This window comes from Triturus cristatus, chromosome 3_2 (assembly GCF_964204655.1).
Source record: "Triturus cristatus chromosome 3_2, aTriCri1.1, whole genome shotgun sequence".
In the NCBI taxonomy this organism is placed as follows: Eukaryota; Metazoa; Chordata; class Amphibia; order Caudata; family Salamandridae; genus Triturus; species Triturus cristatus.
The window spans coordinates 809,591,974-809,614,004 of NC_140584.1; the positions used below are offsets into that span (position 1 = coordinate 809,591,974).

A 22,031-nucleotide genomic window follows, 5' to 3' on the forward strand; every position below is an offset into this window, starting at 1 on the left:
GTTCTGTGAGGGGAGTCACACTTGACCCATATCCCTTCACAAACCTCCTGCAGTACCCAGTCAAGCCAAGAAATGCCCTGACTTGGGTCTGGGTTGTTGGAGCTACCCAGTCCAGGATGGCCTAGATCTTGGGTTGTAAGGGTTGTACCTGGCCTCCACCAACAAGGTGGCCCAAGTACACCACAGTGCCCTGCCCTATCTAGCATTTGGATGCCTTGATAGTGAGGCCTACATTTTGCAGGGCCTCTAAAGCCTTCCCAAGGTGGATCAGGTGATCCTGCCAGGTGGAGCTAAAGACAGCAATATCATCAAGATAAGCTGCACTAAAGGATTGCAACCCAGCCAGGACAAGGTTCACCAACCTCTGGAAGGTGGCAGGGGCATTCTTTAACCCAAAAGGCATCACAGTAAACTGATAATGCCCATCAGGTGTGGAGAATGCTGTTTTCTCTTTTGCTCCTGAGGCCATGCCAATCTGCCAGTACCCTGCAGTTAAGTCAAAGGTACTGAGAAATGTGGCTGCTCCCAATGTATCAATCAATTCATCTGCTCTTGGAATAGGGTGAGCATCTGTCTTGGTGACAGAGTTGAGCCCTCTATAGTCCACACAGAACCTCATCTCTCTCTTTCCACCCTATTGATGAGGTTTGGGGACCAGACCCTCTGGGCTAGCCCAGGGGCTCTCAGAGGGTTTAATAACCCCTAACTCCAGCATTTTGCTGACTTCAGCTTTGATTCTTTCCTTAACTTGGTCTGACTGACGATATATTTTGTTTTTGACAGGTGCACTGTCACCAGTGTCCACATCATGGGTACACCAGTTGGTCAGACCAGGGGTCAGGGAAAAGAGGCTAGCATACTGTTGCAAGACTTGCTTGCAGTCAGTCTGCTGTTGGGCAGAGAGGGTGTCTGAAAAGACTACACCATCTACTGACCCATCTTGTGGGCTGTAGGAGACGAGATCAGGGAGAGGTTCATTCTCTGCTTCCTGTTCCTCATCAGTCACCCTCAGCATGGTGATGTCAGCCCTGTCATTGTAGAGTTTAAGGCGGTTCACATGGATAACCCTTTTGGGTGTCCTGCTAGTGCCCAGGTCAACTAAGTAGGTGACCTCACTCTATTTTTTCTAGGATAGGGTAAGGGCCACTCCATTTATCTTGGAGTGCCCTTGGTGCCACTGGCTCCAAAACCCACACCTGTTGCCCAGGTTGAAATCCAACCAGTGCAGCTTTTTGGTCATACCAGTGCTTCTGAAGCTCCTGGCTGGTCTCAAGATTCTTGGATGCCTTGTCCATGTACTCAGCCATTCTGGACCTTAGGCCAAGCACATAGTCCACTATGTCTTGTTTGGGCTCTTGGAGAGGCCTCTCCCAGCCCTCTTTTACCAGACAAAGTGGTCCCCTCACAGGATGACCAAACAGAAGTTCAAAGGGTGAGAAACCTACTCCCTTCTGTGGCACTTCTCTGTAAGCGAAAAGAAGGCATGGGAACAAGACATCCCATCTCCTTTTGAGTTTTTCAGGGAGTCTCATTATCATGCCTTTCAATGGCTTGTTGAATCTCTCAACAAGGCCATTGGTTTGTGGATGGTAGGGTGTAGTAAACTTGTACTGCATTCCACACTCGTTCCACATGTGTGTCAGGTAAGCAGACATGAAGTCGGAACCTCTGTCTGAAACCACCTTCTTAGGAAACCCTACCCTGGTGAAGACACCCAGGAGGGCCTTGGCTACTGCAGGAGCTGTAGTAGTCCTAAGTGGAATTGCTTCAGGGTACCTAGTAGAATGAACCACTACTACTAGAATGAATTTGTTCCCTGAGGCTGTGGGAGGTTCAAGTGGACCCACAATGTCCACACCTACCCTTTCAAAGGGCACCCCCACCACTGGTAGTGGGATTAGGGGGGGCCTTTGGGTGGCCACCTGTCTTGCCACTGGCTTGACAGGTAACACAGGAGCTGACAAACTCCTTCACCTTTTGGTGCATCTGGGGCCAGTAAAAGTGACTAACTAGCCTTTCCCAAGTTTTGGTTTGCCCCAGATGTCCAGCTAGGGGGATGTCATGAGCCAAAGTTAGGAGGAACTCCCTGTACGTCTGTGGCACTACCACCCTCCTGGTGGTTCCAGGAGTGGGGTCTCTTGCCTCAGCATACAGTAATCCCTCTTCCCAATAAGCTCTGTGGGTACCACTGACATCTCCCTTTGCTTCTGAAACATCTTGCTGCCTCAGGCTTTCAAGAGTGGGACAGTCTTGCTGACCCTGGCACAGCTCTTCCCTAGAGGGTCCCCCTGGGCCCAAGAGTTCAACCTGGTAAGGGTCAAGCTTCATGGGCTCAGTTCCCTCAGGGGTATCCAAGTCCTCTCCCTGTGGATAGGGGTCCTGAGTGGTCTGCTGTACAGAAGCTGGTTCCCCAGTCTTCCTACCTTTTCTCTTGGTTGGTTGGGCCATTATGTCAGGCTCCAGACCTACTTGTTTACCCTTACTCTTGCTCTGTGCTCTGGTTTGCACACACACCAATTCAGGGATGCCCAGCATGGCTGCATGGGCCTTTAGCTCAACCAGATCAAGTAGCCTGGAGAAGCTCACAAAGGCGGCATGCCTATGAAGCTTCCCCTGCACATCCAGGGGGAGGAGACCTAGCACCTCGCCCAGGTTGTGCATTATTGCAGGCCCAGGAGAGCGAATGGCTCTCTACCCAGGAGTCCAGCAACATGTCTGCTGTGTGGCAGCTCCTCAGACCAGACGTGGATTGTAGGTTAGGTTCGGGGGGCATCTCTAAGATGCCCTCTGTCGTGCATTGTACATTAAATCCTGCACTGGCATCAGTGCGGGTTTAAAGTGCTGGGAAGTTTGATACCAAACTTCTCAGTCTTCAGTGGAGCCATCATGGTGCTGTGGAGTTCGTGTTGCCAGATAACCTGGGTCCCCTCCGAGCTAAGTGGGAAAGAACAACAGGGGACATGGACGATCTTGACTGGGAGGTGGCACTCATGCATCCACGATTAGTGGCAATTAAGTTACGGCTGCGCCTTATCCAATATAAAATACTGCATTGAGTTTACTTTGATAGGGCAAGACTGCGCAAAATAGGAAGAGCTCCGAATCCAGAGTGTCTTAGATGTAGCACAGATTGCGGAACGTTTATACATACCCTATGGGAATGTCACAAGATCCAAAGATATTGGGTAAAGGCAGTGACTGAGCTTAATAATGTACTATTGATCCAATTGGACGTGGAACCAAAGTTTCTCCCTTTGGGAATTCCCACAGATGTGAACATCCTGAGACGCAAACTCATTTTGGCTAATCTTGGGCTGGTGGTCGCCAGGCGGGATATAGCCAGATATTGGGGGGCCTCGCAAGTGCCTACTCTGAACGAATGGAGAGCTAGTCTTGATTTATACATGGTGGCGGAACAAGTAACCTACAAGGCCATGGGGTGCCTACGGAAATTTCAGAAAATATGAGCGCCATGGATAGAGTATTACAATCTGGAAGTAGGAGGGGACGAAGAGAATGGGGAATCACAGCTGGAAAGGCCAAGGAAGAAGCACTGAATAATGTAACATATGCCCCATTGCCGGCGCCTGCGTGCGTTATATATATCACCTTGTGTTTCTCCTGCACCCACACGGTTCGAATGTGGCCGCTGCGTCAGTGGCCGAAGTCAATGGGTTCTGCTAAATGCCCTATCATGCCATTGTGGATTGATATCTATCATGTACTGTGTATTCATGTCTTGTTTCATGTTTGGTTATATAACAAAAACAAAACAAAAATAAATTTTGAAACAAAAAAAACAAACAAAAAAAAAAGAGTGCCCAGAGCCAAGCCCTGCTGGGCTAAAGAAAGGAGGAACAAGAGACCTTCAGAAAGAGGGGCAGAAAGGCATGTATGTCGATACTTCGCATACCATTACTTCGCATGATTTTAGTGCGATGTTTTTACTTAGCACAAACCATTACTTCGCATGTTTTTACTTAGCATAAACCATTACTTCGCAAGTTTGAACTGCGCATGCATTAATAACGCAAATGGATATAAATGTACTATGGCTTATGCTAATTAAAAACATTGCACTAAAAATCATGCTTACACTACACTACCTTACACTACTTAAACATCGCTACACTACCAGAAACCCTAATACACTACCCCCTACACGACCTTCCCCCCGCCTGGACCCTACACTCTAACACTACACTTCACCAACCCCCGACACTACCCTAAACCCTATAACACTGCCCTACTCTACACAAACACCACACCACTACCCTAATCCCTAAAACACTACTGCCTGCAGGACCCTCACCCTTCCCCCAGTCCACTCCTTACACTACAACACTACCCTGCACGACACCCCAACACTACCCTAAACACTAAAACACTACCCTACACAACACAAACACCACAGCACTACCCTAAACCCTAAAACACTACTCCCTGCACGACCCTCACCCTTCCCCCAGTCCGCTCCCTACACTACAACACTACCCTGCACGACACCCCAACACTACCCTAAACCCTAAAACACTACCCTACACAAACACCACAACACTACCCTAAATCCTAAAACACTACCCCTGCACAACCCTCCCCGACCCCCAGTCATGTTCCTACACCCAAACACTACCCTGCACTACACTTCGACACTACCCTAAACCCTAATACATTACCCTACACTGACACCACTACACTACCCTAAACCCTAAAACACTACCCCAGCACGACCCTGCCCCTACCCCCAGTCCCTTCCCTACACTAAAACACTACCCTGTTCGACCCCGCCGACACTACCCTAAAACATTACCCTACACTACACATACACATAAAATACTAGCCCCAGCACGACCCTACACTACTGAAACACAACCCTACAACCTAAAAGACTACCCATGCACGGCTTCTAGCGACGTCAGATCTGCACGTCGTTGTTTGGAAATGGAAGCTCCTTTCAAACAACGATGTGGATAGTGTAAGAAAGAAGGGGCCCGATTCACAGAACTAATTTAAGACAAAATCCTAAACTTACTACCATTTTGGTATTCACAGAAGGCACTTACTCATTTTGGTATTCACAGAAGGCACTTACTCATTTCGGTATTCACAGAAGTTAGGAGTCCTAACTTTAGGACTCCTAAATGCATTCTGTGAATACCGAAAGTCTTAAAATTAGGATTGTTCTCAGTTTAGTAGTAGTATAGTTAGGACTCCTAAATGCCTTCTGTGAATACCAAAAGTCTTAAAATTAGGATTTTTCACAATTTAGTAGTAGTAAAGTTAGGACTCCTAACTTTAGGACTCCTAAATGCCTTCTGTGAATACCGAAAGCCTTAAAATTAGGATTTTTCTCAGTTTAGTAGTAGTAAAGTTAGGAGTCCCTACTTTAGGACTCCTAAACTGAGAAAAATCCTAATTTTAAGACTTTCGGTATTCACAGAAGGTATTTAGGAGTCCTAAAGTTAGGACTCCTAACTTCTGTGAAAACCGAAGGGAGTAAGTGTCTTCTGTGAATACCAAAATGAGTAAGTGCCTTCTGTGAATACGAAAATGAGTAAGTGCCTTCTGTGAATACGAAAATGGTAATAAGTTTAGGATTTTGTCTTAAGTTAGTTCTGTGAATCGGGCCCTGGGTTTCTGTTGCAGTAACCCCCTCCCCCCCCTCCCTTTTTTGCCTAACAGCTGATGCACTTTTCCTTGTTGTGCCCTGGGCTCCTGCCAATCAGGTGCCCAGGGCCTGTGTTCCTTCCCTAAAAACTGCCTAACAGCCAAAACCCAAATTGGCACACCCGGGCCACATGTCAGCCCCTGGTAAATGGTACCCTAGGCACCCAGGGCCTTGTGAACAGGGAAGGCCTCTAAGGGCCTTCCCTGTTCACATTGCGGAGTAATAATCAGCAATGACCTGTCCATGAAGCCTCAGATCGGTGTAGTTACATCCTCATGCTTTTTCAATCTACGCAGAATTCGGAAGATCGCACGATTCTTCACCACCGAGGCCCTCACTGTGATACTCATGGCCTTAGTCATTTCACGGATAGACTATGCCAACTCTCTTTATGTTGGGATCCCTGTCTATCAACTCCATCGCCTTCAGCTGGTTCAGAACCAGGCCGCACGCCTCATAACCCATCAAACACGCACCCAACATGTCCGCCCCTTGCTGAAACTTCTTCACTGGCTCCCAGTAGCCAAACGTTGTCTGTTTAAACTGGGTTGTACTATTTTTAAAGCCCTAATTGGTAGGGGGCCTGCTTTCATCTCCTCCTTAATCTCTCGTTATTCCCCCACTCGTGTACTTCGTTCGTCGCATGCCAATTTTCTCACCCCCTCTCGTTTTAATTGGAAAAAACACGGTGGACTCAGTTTCTCCTTTCTGGCACCTCAGACGTGGAATTCCCTTCCTTTGGAACTCAGACTCGAAATATCTCTGCCACACTTCAGATCCCTCCTCAAAACTTTCTTATTCATTCAAGCCTACCAGTAACCTCCTGATTTAGTACGTCACTGCCATAGCGCCATGAAACCTTTGGGTGTACGTGCGCTCTAGAATGAATATGCTACTTACCAGTATGCATCTGTTCTTGGCATGTAGGGCTGCTGACATTCATATCTGTGCATAGATCGCCGCCTAGTGTTGGGTCTGGATGTTTGCACGTTGTTGTCCTGGAAGAGTCTTCGAAGTATCCTTGGATAGGTGACTCCTCCCCTGGACTACAGTGCGCATGGGCATCCTCTCCATCCTCAGATTGTTTTTCGCCATTGTGGCAGTGATGGAGTAGATACAGAAAAGTGATGGCCATGCTTACAGTAATTCTGAGAGCTGCAGCTGCTACAGGCGCCGGGGAGGAGGGAGGGCGATATGAATGTCAGCAGCCCTACATGCCAAGAACAGATGCATACTGGTAAGTAGCATATTCAGTTCGAGGCATGTGGGCTGCTGAATTCATATCTTTGCATAGAATATATAGCAGTGCCCTCTATTAGCGGCGGCTACCAGTGCCAGCTGCAGCGGTCTGAAAAAGGGTTTTGAGAACAGCCTGTCCTACAGCTGCTTGCTGTTTTGATTGCACATCTACACAATAGTGTTTGGTAAATGTGTGTGTAGTGGACCAGGTGGCTGCTCTACATATATCATGCAGGGGAATATTTCCTAGAAAAGCCATGGAGGCCCCTAACTTACGTGTTGAGTGGGCTCGTGGGGGAATAGTTAATGTGCGTTTTGCCTTTTGATAACAAATTTGGATACACTTAACTATCCATCTGGCTATCCCTGCTTTGGAGATGGCGTTACCTTTGTGGTGTGGGGCAAAGGCAACGAACAGTTGTTTGGTCTTCCTAAAGGGTTTGGTCCTGTCGATGTAATACATGAGGGCCCTTTTGACATCTAGTGTGTGGAGTGCCCTTTCCGCGACAGTTTGTGGGTTTTGGAAGAAAACGGGCAGTTCAATAGTTTGATTCATGTGGAACTGCGATATTACCTTGGGCATGAATTTGGGGTTGGTACGTAGTACGACCCTGTTGGCATGAACCTGTATAAATGGCTCTTGAACTGTTAGTGCCTGGAGTTCACTAACTCTTCTTAAAGAAGTGATCGCTACCAGGAAAGCTACTTTCCAGGTGAGGAATTGAATCTCGCATGAGTGGAGAGGTTCAAAGGGTGGACCCATCAGGCGTGTGAGGACCAGGTTGAGGTTCCACATTGGAGCCGGTGGGTGGCTTGGTGGAATGACTCGTTTGAGTCCTTCCAAGAATGCTTTGATGGCAGGCACTCTGAATAGAGAGAGGTGCTGCCTGGTTTGTAGATAGGCTGATATTGCGGTCAAATGGACACGTATAGAGGTGTACGCCAGATTGCATCGGTATAGGTGTAGGAGGTAACAAATGATGTTTTGGATGGATGCGTCCAGCGGGTTAATGTCATTATTACCGCAATAAATGACGAACCTTTTCCATTTGGCTGCATAGCAAGCTCTTGTAGTGGGTCTCCTGGCCTCCTTGATGATGTCCATACAGTCAGGTGGCAGGTTGAGGTAGCCAAACTCTAGGACTTCAGGAGCCAGATCGCCAGGTTCAGCTGTTGCGGATCTGGGTGCTGAATCTCTCCATGGTTCTGCGTCAAATGCGCGGGTTTGATCCGCAGCCTTTGATGCGGCACCACGGAAAGTTCGAGGAAGGTGGTGTACCATGGCTGGCGTGCCCACGTAGGAGCAACTAGGACGAGTTTCAGGGAGTGTTGTCTGAGTTTGCGAGCCACCAGCGGTATCGGCAGCGCTGGGGGAAAAGCGTACGCAAATCTGCCGGACCAGTTCATCCATATCGCATTGCCCTGCGACTGCGGATGTGGGAACCTGGCGGCAAAGCTTTGGCATTTTGCGTTTTCGCTTGTGGCGAACAGGTCTATCTGTGGATGACCCCACTGCTGGAAGTACGGCTGGAGTACTGATGGGTGTAACTCCCACTCGTGCATCTGGTGGCTGTGTCTGCTGAGCAGATCCGCCATCTGGTTGTCCTTGCCGGGGAGGTGTTCCGCCATGAGGAACATGTTCCTCTGAATGGCCCACTTCCACATGCTCTGAGCCAGATGAGACAACTGTGGAGAGTGCGTTCCTCCCTGCTTCTGTATGTAGTACATTGCGGTCATGTTGTCCGTCCGGATCAACACGACCTTGTTGCACAGATGTACTTTGAATGCCTTCATGGCCAGGAAGATCGCCATCAGTTCCAGAAGGTTGATGTGCATTTTCTTCTGTTGTGTCGTCCATGGTCCCTGCACTGTGTAGTGGAGTACATGAGCTCCCCATCCCTGGAGAGACGCGTCCGCTGTCAGTACTATTTGTGGAACAGGCTCTTGGAACGGTCGGCCCTTGCAAAGGTTTTGTGGATTCCACCAATGCAGAGAGTTGTATGCCCGACCGCTCACCAACACTAGGTCTTTCAACTGTCCTTGAGCCTGATTCCACTGACGTGCTAAGCACTCCTGAAGCGGGCGCATATGTAATCTCGCGTGCGGGACTATGAAAATGCAGGAGGCCATCATGCCTATCAACTGCATGAACACTCGCGCAGGAAGGGAGTGTTGGGGTTTGAACTTGGAAATCAGCATTTGCATGCTGTTGATCCTCACTAAATTTGGCTGAGCTGTGGCCGCCAGAGTGTCTATAGTCGCACCCAGGTACTGTTGTACGTGTGCGGGCTGGAGATGGGATTTTGGGTAATTTAGTGAGAATCCCAGACTGTGAAGGAGGTGAATGGTGCGGGACATGTGGCTGGCACATTGCCGGGCTGACTTCGCTTGAACGAGCCAGTCGTCCAGGTAGGGGTAGACGTGAATGTGCGTAGATGTGCCGCCACAGTAGCTAGGCACTTTGTGAAAACCCTGGGTGCTGTTGTCACGCCGAAGGGCAGGACTTTGAATTGATAGTGCTGTCCCTGAACAGTGAACCTGAGGTATTTTTTGTGTGAGGGGTGAATGGGTATGTGGAAATACGCATCCTTGAGGTCCAGTGTGGCCAGGAAGTCTCCCTGCTTGAGAAGCGGAAGGACTTGCTGGAGAGTGAGCATGTGAAAGTGCTCGGAAAGAATGTACCGGTTCAGGGGTCTTAGGTCTAGTATAGGTCTGAGTGACCCGTCCTTTTTCGGTATTAAAAAGTAGAGGGAGTACACTCCCGTACCTTGCTCGTGGACGGGTACGACCTCTATAGCGCCTTTTAGAAGCATACTTTGCACCTCTTGCTGTAAGAGCGTTAAGTGCTCTGAGGACATAGGACGGTTTCTTGGAGGTATTGTGGGTGGAGTGGAGGTTAGCTCTAGACAGTAACCGTATTTGACAATATCTTTGACCCACCTGTCCGTGGTGATGGAGTTCCACGTGGACAGGAACCTTTGTAGCCTTCCCCCGACAGGTGTTATGTGGTCGGGAGGAAGGGAGTGGGCGTCACTGCTTGTTCTTGGGGGAGGACCTGGTGTTGCCGTAGCCGGGTCCTCTGCCCTTTGTACTGGAGCCACGATATCCACCCCGGGTGTTTTTATCGTAGGTGGTTTGGGTATTGCCCTTGTTGTATGTCTGCTGTGACCCCTGTCCTCTACCTGCTCCTCTATTTCCTGGGCGACGAAAGGAGCTGCTCCGAAAGGACTGAGTCTGGAGAGCCCCCATGGACTTTGCAGTGTCCGTGTCCTTTTTTATTTTCTCAAGGGCTGTGTCAACCTCCGGCCCGAATAAATAGTCGGGGTTGACAGGTTGGTTTAGGATATTATTTTGCACCTCGGGTTTGAACCCGGAGATTCGCAACCAGGCATGTCGTCGCAGCATGACGCTTGTGTTTATGGCCCTGGCAGCCGTGTCTGCAGCATCTAGTGCACACTTGATGGAAGCATTTGTGAGTAGCTGTCCCTCTCTGATAAGAATTTCTGCACCTTCTTTGAACTGGTCAGGGAGATGTTGGAGTAGTTGCTCCAATGTGTCATAGTGCGCTCTATCGTAGCGAGCGAGGAGCGCTTGAGTGTTGGCTATGCGCCATATGTTGGCAGCCTGGGCGGCAACTCGCTTGCCAGAGGTCTCTAACACCTTGGACTCTTTGTCCAGGGGAGGAGCGTCACCTGTCGTTTGCGAGTGTGCCCTCTTGCGAGCATTCGCAATGACAATGGAGTCGAGAGGTAATTGGCCTCTGATGTAAGTAGGGTCCCCAGGTGCTGATCTGTACTTTTTGTCGATCCTGGGGTTTATCACCCTTGCCCTGGTGGGTTCCTTGAAGATGTCCTTGGCTGGTTTGAGGACCCCTTTCAACATGGGCAGAGTCTTTACATGCCTTTCTGAGGAAGCGAAAGTGTCCATAAGGAAGTCGTCTTCCACGATGTCAGAGTGAAGCTGCACTCCATGATTATTTGCAGCACGTTCAATAAGAGCGTTGAACGCTGCAGTGTCCTCTGTGGGAGATGTTTTCGTTCCATAGAGCTGTGGGTCCTGTGCATCTAGAGGTGCACTGGGGTCTGCAGGGTCGCCCCAAGTTTGATCCGGGTCCTGTTGGTCATCAGGGTCCATGTCTCCGTGGTAAGGGACTTGGTCATCCACATAGTCTGCCAACGCATCCGTGTCGGAGTGTGTGGGAGAGAATGATAGAGGATCCTGGTAGGGCGAGTCGAAAGATTCGCAAAGCACAGGTTCTGAGTCCACAGGCAGCTTTCTTTTTAATGGGATCCTGAAAGGGTCCAAGGGTGGCTCCGAAGTTATCCTGCGGTCATGGATAATCATCCTGCCGGTGTTGGCGTCGATGTAATGTGACGGAGACGTCTCAGCAGGTGTAACCGTGGTGTGGGTGACCCGTGTCCTGAGTTGGAACATTTTCGGGATCGTGGATGACGGCAGGCCAAAAGTTATGGCGGCTGGCGCCGAAGAGGCTGCTTGAGCTTTTAGTGGGCCGGAGCCCGACGTGTCCTGGAGGACCGTTTGGGTTTTGCTGCCTTGTGCTGCAACGGTTCGCACTTGAAGCGCTTTCGAGGCCTTAGCTCCGACCAGGTTTGTAGAGGCGGCCGTGGACTTTTTCGGCGCCGGTGGGTCATCGGGTCGAGGGGCGGAAATGGCCGTCGACGTTTTCGATGCTGGAGGCTTTGGTGTTGCCGTGGAAGCGACGTGAGACGCAGCAGGCAGTATGACCTTCGGTTTAGGAGTCGATGGCGTCGGCGCCGCGAGCCGAGCAGGTTTGATGGCACCGAGGGCCTTTTTCCGTATGCCGACTTCGACATCGGCCGCTTCAAGTTCGGCACCGAAGTCTCGTTTGTTGCGCTCGGTGCCGATGCGTGTCGCTGGCGTCGAAGGTGTTGAAGGCCTCGATCCGACTAGCGCCACTTTCGGTTTCGGTTTCATTTGTACCAGTGCAGCTTTCGGTTTCGGTTTGGTAGAAGGGAAACCAGCCGGTTTAGGTAATAATGGCTGCCGCTGAACGTCCGAGGCCGGGCCCGAGGGTGGGGCCGAAGAACTGCGGGATAGGTCTCGGGTAAGGCCCGAAGGCGATCCCTCGACCGGAGCCATAGACTGTGGCACTGGGCTCTCGTCAGTCTGAACGGGTAGGCCTTGCTCGTCATTGGAGCTACTCTCTTCGGCCCCTAAGGCCTCATCGCCGTCTCCTACCTCGGTGTTGTCTTCATCTCTGCGAAAGAGTGATTCGTCGCCGTCGTCCGAACCGGAGTCATGTTCGGAACCGGGATTGGAGGGTAGGATTTCCAATTCCTCGACATCTTCGGCGTTGAAGATGTCTGCCGGGGCCGGTGCCGCGTGCTGCGCTTCGAGTCTCGCCGCTCGTCGATTCCGTAGAGTCTTCTTGGAACGGAACCGGGCACAGGCCATGCATGTCGATTCGCCGTGGTCCGGCGACAAGCATTTGTTGCACACCGGGTGGACGTCGATATGGGGATATTTCGCATTGCATACCGGGCACCTCTTGAATGGTGTCCTCGACTCCATCGTTGGTGTCGTCGATGGTCAGGTAAAAAGCGAAAAGTTGTTTCCAAAGTTAGTAAGCTAACAGGTAGAGTCGAAACCGATCGAGTGAACAGTACTGACGCGAACTAAAGGCCTTTTGGCCTTGATTCAAAGTTTTTCCTAACTGGAGTTAAGATAGCACATTCAAACCCAATGGCGGAAAAAAACAATCTGAGGATGGAGAGGATGCCCATGCGCACTGTAGTCCAGGGGAGGAGTCACCTATCCAAGGATACTTCGAAGACTCTTCCAGGACAACAACGTGCAAACATCCGGACCCAACACTAGGCGGCGATCTATGCACAGATATGAATTCAGCAGCCCACATGCCTCGAACATAAATTTAACATAACATAACACTCATTGTGCCACCCTTAGAGTCCCTGTACCCTAACACACACACACACTGCTCTTGCAGGCTGAGTGTCTGGATACAAGACAAAACAGAGAGTCGACATGGCACACATCCCTGTGTGCCATGCCCACAACCTACATTGCCCTGGCATACATCAGCCACCCCTCTAGCAGGGTGCCCTATGCCAGTGGTGTGGGCACAGAGGCAGGAGCCCTGTGCCCCTACAGTACCCAGGTCCATTCCTGGGTCCTGTAAGTGCAGTGCTGCCATCTAAGAGTATATGGTGCTGGGAGCTTGTCAAACACGAACTCCACAGCACCATAATGGCAGCACTGAAGTCTGAGAAGTTTGGTATCAAACTGCTCAGCACATTAAATCCACACTGATGCCGGTGTGGGATTTAATGTACCAAGCACCACAGAGGGCACTTAGAGAGGCCCCCTGAAACCTAAACCTACAATCCACATCTGTTCTGAGGCTGCCTCGGCTGCCACACAGCAGACATGTTGCTGGACCCCTGGGTAGGAGAGCCCCAGCTCTCCTGGGTCTGCAACAATGCACACCCTGGGCGAGGTGCTAAATCTCCTCCCCCAGGATGGGCACGGGGAAGCTTCAAAGGCATGCCGCCTCTGTGAGCTTCCCCAGGCCACTGCAACCCCCAACCCTGGCAGGAAGCTTGGCCGGAAACCCCAAATAAAGACAGGGTATGTGCCAGCCTGCCAACCCCATCCCTCAGGTGGGGGAGGCGTGGTGAAGCACATCTCCGGGCTCTCGCCATCTTGAAGTTGGGAAGCCCTGCCCAATCAGGACTAGGCTCCTGCCCCCCTCCCATAGGAGAGAGGCAGGATAGGGGGTGTACCCACCCCAGGACAGGGACCCATTGGCCCCTGCCCTTCACCTACCTGTAACGCCCCTAAATCTAGTATTTAGGGGCACCCTGAACCTTCCTTCCCCAGATTCCAGATTCCGAAATACAAAGAAGAGCAAGAAGAAAGAAGACCTGCCCTGCAGCTGCTAGGAAGAGGAAGACACCAACTGCTTTGGCCCCAGCCCTACCGGCCTGTCGATCCTCGAACCTGCTCCTGCTCCAACCCGGCATCTCTTGTGGCTAGCAACCTCACAAACCCCGGAGGACCTGGCTACCTTTTGGCTCTAAGCCCCTGGGACTCCCATGAGTAGAGGCTCTACTCAAAACCTACTTCTAATCCCTGGCAGCAGCCCGGAACCGCAAACCCAGCACACTCTGCACCAGCCAAGCCTGTAAAGTGCCAGAGTGAACAAAGACCACGAGGACGACCCCACGGCGACTGGGACCCCGAGTCCGGCACCCAAGGACCTCCCTCGACACTCCTGAAGAAGACTGCAGCCTCAGAACAAGGTGCCCCCCCCTACCGCGATCAACAGAGGGTAAGATTTCACGACGCCAAAAGGCACCCCGCACGCGGCGCCCTGCGGCCCCCTATGCCCAATCCCGGGGTACCTACCTATCCTCCAACTACCCAACTTACCTCTCGAAGTGGTGGTGGCACCTGAAGAATCCTCGTCCCCGAGCTTGCAGTCTTTTTCTAAACCGGAGATTTCCCGTTGAAACCAATTGAGCGCCCGAAGGCTCAAAAGCACCCTGCACCCAGCCGCCCGGGTGGCTCTGGCAGTGCAACCTCTACACCTACCTACTTCCCCACTTGCCCTGAGTAAGTGACCAGGAGCCCAGCTCCGACAGCCGCGTGGCTTGCTAGTCAGCAGCCACCAACCAAGGCCCCCCTATCCCTCATAGGATAACATTGGGCCTAACTCTCTCTGCACCCGGCCGCCCTAGAGTCGCTGAGGGTGAACCAAGTGTACCTACCTGACCCTGGGGGACCCCTGAGTCTATGCCCAGAACCTCAACTCTGCCAGTCGAGTACTTACCTTTAAACCGATAACTCTATTTTCTTCATAGGGTAACATTGACTGGCTTTTTCCTGAAATTTCTTATGTGTGGACTTTTCAAATCTTAAAATATTCACCAAAAATCAGCCGAGTAACAAAAACGAAAATACTCACCTGCTCTTAGGTGAGCTCCCAGTGCTGGATCTTGGTGCCCAGCACTGACTCTGAAAAATACTTACAACTGTACTTACCAGTAACCCAATTTTCTCCCATAGGAAATCATTGACTGAATTTCTTCTAAGTGTCAATTTCTGCAATCTTTAAATATTCTTTACAAATCGTATAATATCTGAAAACGTAATTACTTACCTGTTTTGGATAAAGGTCCCAGTACTGAGTCTAGGCACACAGTACTGGATTACAAAAGTAACAAGAACATACTGTACCTGCAACTTGAATTTTCTTCCATAGGGAATCATTGACTGTTTTCTTTGAAATATTTTCTAAGTGTCAACTTTTAAAATAGCTAAATATTCTTTAAAAATCATCACCGTAATTAAGTCGACTTTAATCACTTGATTCTAAGTACTGACCCAGGACTGAATCTAGGATCCAGTCCTGGAATTCCAAAAGTAATCCTAAAAGTAATCTGTGGCAAATAACATGAAACTTCCATTGAACTCAATGCATTATTGTGTTTAAAATAGTGTTGCCAATTGCAACCACTTGTAACTGTTTACAAAAGTCAATTGCATATTGCAAAAGTATTTATATAAAGCATCTCATTCTGAAAAAGTATATTTTAATTCCAATTGTTGGTTCTAAAATAAAACAAGCATATATTTTTTATATATAAACCATTGGCCTAGAGTCGGTTATTGAGTGTGTGAGACCATTTGTTGACTGAGTGTGTACAACAAATGCTTTACACGGTCCTCTGATACTGCCTTACTGCTCGACCAAGCTACCACTTTAGAGAGTAAGGTTATATCTAACTTTAGCCTCTGCCAAACCTCTGGGGACTGTGGACTCTGTACACCCTGCACCTATTTGGGAACAGTATATACAGAGCCACTTTCTCACAGATAGCGCATACCATTACGCTTGCGATGTAACAACTTGCGTACTAATGGCACGCGTTGTAACATCGCAAGCGTAGTAACGCTTGCGAAGTAATGGGATGCGCACTAGCAACCGCGCACTAAAGGCTGTTTATCGCAGAAAGGGGATCCACAGCCTTTGCTGCGCACCATGCCACAAATGTGTTCCATCTGCAGGCATAAACCGTCTTAGTGGAGGGATGCCTGGCTGCCAAGATAACGTTACAGATTTCGGGAGGAAGGTCAAAGGCTTTCAACTGAAGCCACTCAATCTCCACGCGTGGAGGTGGAAGCTGGACAGGTTCGGGTGGAGGACCGTCCCCCGCTGCTGTGACAGAAGATCCTCCCAATGAGGCAGTCGGATCAGTGGCCATGTGTAACAGCTCAAGATTATGCTGAAAAACAAAGAAGGGAGTGCCGAGGTGCAATAAGTCGTGGACTCAGCCTCCTCTACAAGTTATGAAAAAACAAAGAAAGTCCACTCTAAATCTAAACCGTACTATCCTTACAAAAAAGATACTAAATCAGGGAGAAATACTGGGTTTCCTAAATAGGAAAAACAACATGTGTTCTAAAATAACCCTCAACCACCGAAAGGTCCCTTGGTGGCATGCTTCATCATTGAGTTCTTCCTGCCCCACTGCGGGACGGGACGTGCTGCGACTGACGGAGACGTGGGAGAACTTACTAGTGAAGTGATGTAATGTGTTTGATGTGAGAGTGGAAGGGTCAAGAAATAAGTGAGTTAAAAAATGCATGGCCGCGTGGAAAACTAAACTTTTATACTCCCTATAGCTGGTATTAATAAAAAATGGGGAACTGGAGGAAGAAGTGCTTTAAAGGGCAGTTTCCTCGCAGGTCTAGATGTTTGGAAGCCGACCCCTAACCTTCTCTTCAGAACTCAGGATATTGATCCCTTGTGCCACTCTAAATGTTTTCCTAATGTGGTCAGCCTGATCAATGACGAAGGCTAATGTGCATCTAGGTCAACATACATTCATCCAATACCTACTTGGTATTCTCCTTAAAAAACGATACTTAGGGTGCCTAATTCGGGCCCCAGGAGCTTCAACATGGGAAGGGAGGAACGCTTGCAGTCAAACATTCGTCAAAGCAGCTCTCTCACCTGAAACACTGCCTGCCCATGGCTCCGATGAACATATGTTGTTTTTCCTATTTAGGAAACCCAATATTTCTCCCTGATTTAGTCACTAACAGCTTGGGATACCAGACTCTTCATGCCCAATCCGGAGCCTCAAGAATGAATTGTGCCCAGTCGCGTTTGATCTTCTACAGCACTCTAGACAGAAGTGGTATAGGCGGAAAGGCGTATAGACGACCGCAAATCCACTCGCGACGAAAAGCGTCGCCTAGTGAGTGCCGCCTTAGAAATTCCAACGTACAGAATTGCTGAAATTACGCGTTCTCTTCGGTGGCGAACAGATCTAACCAAGGCTCACCCCAATGCTGAAAGAGACATTGCACCACCTCCGAGTGAAGACTATCTACCAGCAGGATGCAGGAGGCCTCGAGGCCCAGCAGCCTCAGGGTTATCCTGACCAAAACCCGGGATAGAGGCTGAAAGATCGGAATCATAGCCCCAATATCCCAGACTTGCTGCTTGGGAGGATAAGCCCGAAACTGGGTCGTGTCCAGGACCGCTCAGATGAAAAGGAGCTGCTGAGGAGTCAGGTGTGACTTTGGCAATTGATAGTGAACACCAGCGAATGCAGAAGGTCCGCCGTAGTCTGATGGGTGGGAGACGACTGCCTGGGACAAGCCCGCCTTTAACAGCCATTTGTCGAGATAGGGGGAAGACTTTTACCCTTGATCTGCGCAGATGGGCTGTGACCACTGCCATCACTTTCATGAACACCCGCGGGGCATTGGTAAGGCCAAAGGGGAGCAAGATAAACTGAAAGTGCTCGTGGCCTACCGTGAACCGCAGGTAACGCCGGTGGGCCGGAAGGATGGGGATGTGAAGGTAAGCGTCCTGCAAGTCCAATGCTACCATCCAGTCTCCAGAGTCGAAGGCAGACAGGACCTGAGCTAGTGTCAACATTTTGAACTTCTCCTTTCGGAGAAAGCGATTGACGTTCCTGAGATCCAAGATAGGACGCGGGCCTTTGTTCTTTTTGGGCACCAGAAAGTAGTGGGAATAGCAACCATGACCTACATCTGGAGCAGGAACTCACTCAGTAGCTCCCTTGTCTAAGAGAGCCGTGACTTCCTGTTGGATAAGGGTCAAATGCTCCTCCGACATGCGATGGTATTGAGGTGGCATGGATGGAGGGGTAGTCTCGAAGGGGAAGGAGTAGCTCCTTCGGACTATCTGCAAAACCTACCTGTCCGACGTGATGGTACGTGAGTGGGTGAGATGATGGCAAATCCTGCCACCCACTGACGATTGGTGGCCCTGAAAGGTCGGACTAGGAGGGTTTGGAGACTGCTGCAGAAGGGGCGCTGGTGGACTGGCCCGCTCGATGGCCCCCAGACCCATGACGGTGGGTCCCACGTCCCCGGCCGCACAGAGGCTGGGCAGCTTGCACCGGCCTGTGGTCCTGGGTGGAACGTGGCGGGACACTCCTGCCGTAGTCACAAAAGGGGCGAAAAGCAGACTGCGCAGGGCGGGTGGAGAGGCCCAAGGATTTGGCCGTAGCCCGGGAGTCCTTGAATTGCTCTAGCGCGTTGTCTGCTTTGTCGCCGTACAGGCGATGGTCATCAAAAGGCATGTCCAGCAAGGTAGCTTGGACATCCCCGGAAAAACGAGTTCGACCTCAGCCAGGAGTAGCATCGAAGGGCTACCGACGATGAAATTGTCCTGCCTAGCGGGTCAGCGGTGTCCAGTCCACATCTTATGGTGAACTTGGCTGCGTCTCTCCCCTTGGTGACTGCACGGTAGAGCACGTCCCGGGCCTCCTCTGGGCACTGTGGCAGCACCTGTGCCACCGTATCCCACACCGAGTGGGTGTAATGGCCCAACAGACATGCAGTGTTTTTCCCAAGATGGTCCAGCTTTTTGGATATCCTATCGGGAGCTGCGTTAGGGAATGCACCTTTGGATGTAGAGGCTTGGACCACCATGCTCTCAGGGGGGGAGTGTTGGGGGAGGAAAGAGGAGTCGCCTGGAGCCAGGCAGTGGCGTCGGGCAATCATCCCAGGAGTCTGTGTTGGGCCTGGACCAGGTGCACAAAAGGATGATAGTAAGGGCTTCATTGAAAGGCAGCAGGGGCTTCGAAGAGGCCGCTGACGGTTGAAGCACCTCAGTGCCCATTCCAGCTCCTGGAGCAGAGTAGCCCATATGCCTGGATATTTACACGACTGTCGCCTAATGGGTATGTTAGACTGCGAGTGGAAACATTCCCTAGAGGGAAGAAGAGGTACGATGATTTGGCTGGGTTCAGCCAGAGGCCCGAGACTTTTTCGAAGGCTTGAAGGGATTGGAGGCATCTAGGGCCGGAGTGGGCCCGGTATGCTAGAAAAAGCAAGACATCGTCTGCATATAGTGCAATTTTGTCCAGGTGGTGGGGACCCCACGCCCAGCCTTTAATCAAGTTGTCCGCGCGGATGGGACACGCAAGGGGCTCCATCGCCAGATAGAAAAGGAGCGGAGAGAGGGGGTAGCCCTGTCTAGTACCTCTCCGGATCGTGAATATCTCAGAGATGGTTCCATTAATCAGCACTCTAGCCTTAGGGTCGGAGTGTAAGACTCGGATGAAGCGTTGAAACTGCTGACCCATACCCATTATTGTGAGCACCTCATCGAGATAAAGCCAGGCCAAAGTATCGAAGGCCTTCTCAAAATCTATGAGAAGAAGTGCCAGATAGGGAAGAAGGAATTTGAGCCGTGTACCACTGGTGCCTGACAGACCAGCAGCAAGAGCCCATCCTGCTGAGGCATAGAGAGAGCAGATCGCGAAAGAACTGAAAGAGCACACTGATGTGGAACGGAGTAACCACTTGTCCCACTGCTCCACTGGGAAATTAAGACTCTCCTTGGTGAAGTCGAATAATCCCAGAAAGAGAAGCATAAGTAATGCTCCATAGATCGAAGCAAGGAAAAACGAGAGGATCATCTGCAAAGAAGTGAGCCATGTACAAAGTCTCCAAGCGAGTTCTAATGATAAGCTTCCTATAAGGGACACTAAAAGTACCAGACCGGTACCTAATAATGCCCCCAGGGCATACAGGAGATAATCTACAGAGAGCAGGGAACATACCATACAGGTAACTATCTCTTGGGCATGAAACCCATTTTTAAAGAAAAAACACAGTTCCATCTGGTGTTAAACCCATTTTAGGGTCACAAAGAAAATATCTCCAAGGGAGTGGGAAACAAAAGCGGTCATTGACAGTCCTTAAGAAATATTAATACCTGCACAAGGCAGGAACACCTCACTGGATGCCACCTGAAGGTGGGATGGTTCCTATGAAGCGAAAAAGGGTAGGAAAACATACAGGGGTTGGCCCTGGGGGATAGGGGGTTAACGCTTGCTCTCAACAGGAACTATAGGACTCCATTGTATGGACCAAATAGTAAGAAGATACAAAGTTGAGTATCCCCTTCATTACTCAAGTAAATAAGGTAAATTTAGGTCAACACTTGGACGTTGTCTTCCTGTCTCGTGAGGCCATACTAGGCCCTGGGAATTACCCCACTTCTGTTTCCAGCGTTACTGCCTGGAACTACCACTACATCATTTGACCTTAATTGACCTTATTTTCCTTTTATCACAGCTCCACATTGAGAGGCCTGTTCTGGGGCGTACTGAATGCCTGTTGCGCCCGGCTGAGAAGTCCTGCAGCGCGATTTACTTAAGGAGATTTGTTACATTTAGCCCTGACGAAGTTCTCCATGAGAGAACGAAACGCGCTGGCTGAGTTCACTGCGTGTTTATCGTATGACAAATAAACGTTGAGAATAAAGACTTTTTTGAAAATTCTACCAATCTCTGGACTTCATTACCTGGCGCACGCCCACCCCATGTTTGTGTTTGAAAAGTAGCTTTTTTGGCTAAGAACGCTGTTTTGCATGTGTGATCTAAAAAAGTCGCAATTCAGCATGTAATTCGTTTTTTTAAATGCTAAACAAAACCATATAGGGAGTGAACTACCCAAAAAGTTATAGCTATGGAGTGCAGCTTCTTCTGAGTTTAATCCGCATTAAACTAAAGGCAGCCATGGCCTTTGAAGGGACCGGTCTTCAGTTGTAATTTGTTAAGTGTCCTATTCACAGTGCTATTGCAACATACAAGGATCAAGGGCTGATTCCCATATGTAATGAATGATCTTACGTAAACAAAGTGAAGTGCTAACTCTGATATAATACTGCGTATGTCTACTAGGATGCTGCATTCACCTTGGCACATGTAACAGGCAACTTCACCAAACGTGAGCTATTTAGTTTACTCTATGATTGTCTGGAACTTCATTGCTATACTTACTTTGGGTTTGTAACAGTTGGATCTTTCACAAACGTGAAAAAGTTTGAGAGGTTTCGGTCGTAGGGCAGCCAACCGTGGGTTCCAATAATGAATTTCTGGCTCACAGTTACCTGGAAAACAAGTTTTTAAAAAGCAATTAGGCTGAGAGATGTGGCTCTCAACAAGTAAAGGTCCACAGTAAAGTAAGCTTCCACTAAGGAACTTATACCTTCTAATATTGCTGCTAACCATTGCAAGGATAGGATTCATTTTAGTGGTGGAATATTGTTCTCTTCATCTAGACGCCGACAGAGAGGCCCTGCTTTACCCTTCTATTCTGAAACTCAGTCTTGCACCCATGAAAGGAAGACCTTTTCAGAGAATTAAAATATGAGTGACCATTTTGCTTTATGAAAGCCATCTGCCAGAGCAGAACAGTGAACATATTAGGAAGTGATTTTTCCTCCCTATGCACACACCGCTGTCATACATGTGCAGGTCTCCTACACTAAAGCACCATACAAACCATACTACTACAGTGAAGTGCAAACCTTCAGTGATCTGAATTTAAATTACACACTGGAGAAATATGGAAGCTACACAAATATGACAGTTCGACAATTCGTTTTTGCACCAGAGGAAACGAAACAATCAGCAACTATTTCTTTCATTTGCAAACAATAGGTCATGCAGCTGGAGACCATTTAAAAAAACGTTGCAGAATCCATTGTGGGCAGCAAAAAATTCCAAAAAGCAACACCCTCCATGCTTGATATCCAACAAGCTACCATGCTTTCACAACATTT

General features: G+C 49.6%; 2 protein-coding genes across 3 annotated transcripts in view; both read right to left on the reverse strand.

The window, feature by feature from the left end:
* NBEAL1 (neurobeachin like 1) overlaps nt 1-22,031 on the reverse strand; it is a 978,461-nt gene that overhangs the window by 88,505 nt on the left and 867,925 nt on the right. For both annotated transcript variants that reach the window (XM_085648956.1, XM_085648955.1), the window contains one exon: nt 21,247-21,356. In XM_085648956.1, the coding sequence (XP_085505082.1) occupies nt 21,247-21,356 (110 nt within the window). The remainder of the gene's footprint in view (nt 1-21,246; nt 21,357-22,031) is intronic.
* Nucleotides 9,938-19,548, reverse strand: LOC146858188 (uncharacterized). The gene is made up of 2 exons (XM_085646756.1): nt 19,440-19,548; nt 9,938-10,989 (listed from the first exon to the last, which is right to left on the reverse strand). The coding sequence occupies exons 1-2, from the start codon at nt 19,546-19,548 to the stop codon at nt 9,938-9,940; spliced, it is 1,161 nt and encodes a 386-aa protein (XP_085502882.1).

Coding starts and splice junctions, on each gene's coding strand:
- LOC146858188 (XM_085646756.1), bottom strand. CDS start 19,548: ATGGGTATGGGTCAGCAGTTTCAACGCTTCATCCGAGTCTTACACTCC. Junction 10,990..19,439: donor GATATTCACGATCCGGAGAG/GTACTAGACAGG, acceptor GCGACCCTGCAG/ACCCCAGTGCACCTCTAGAT.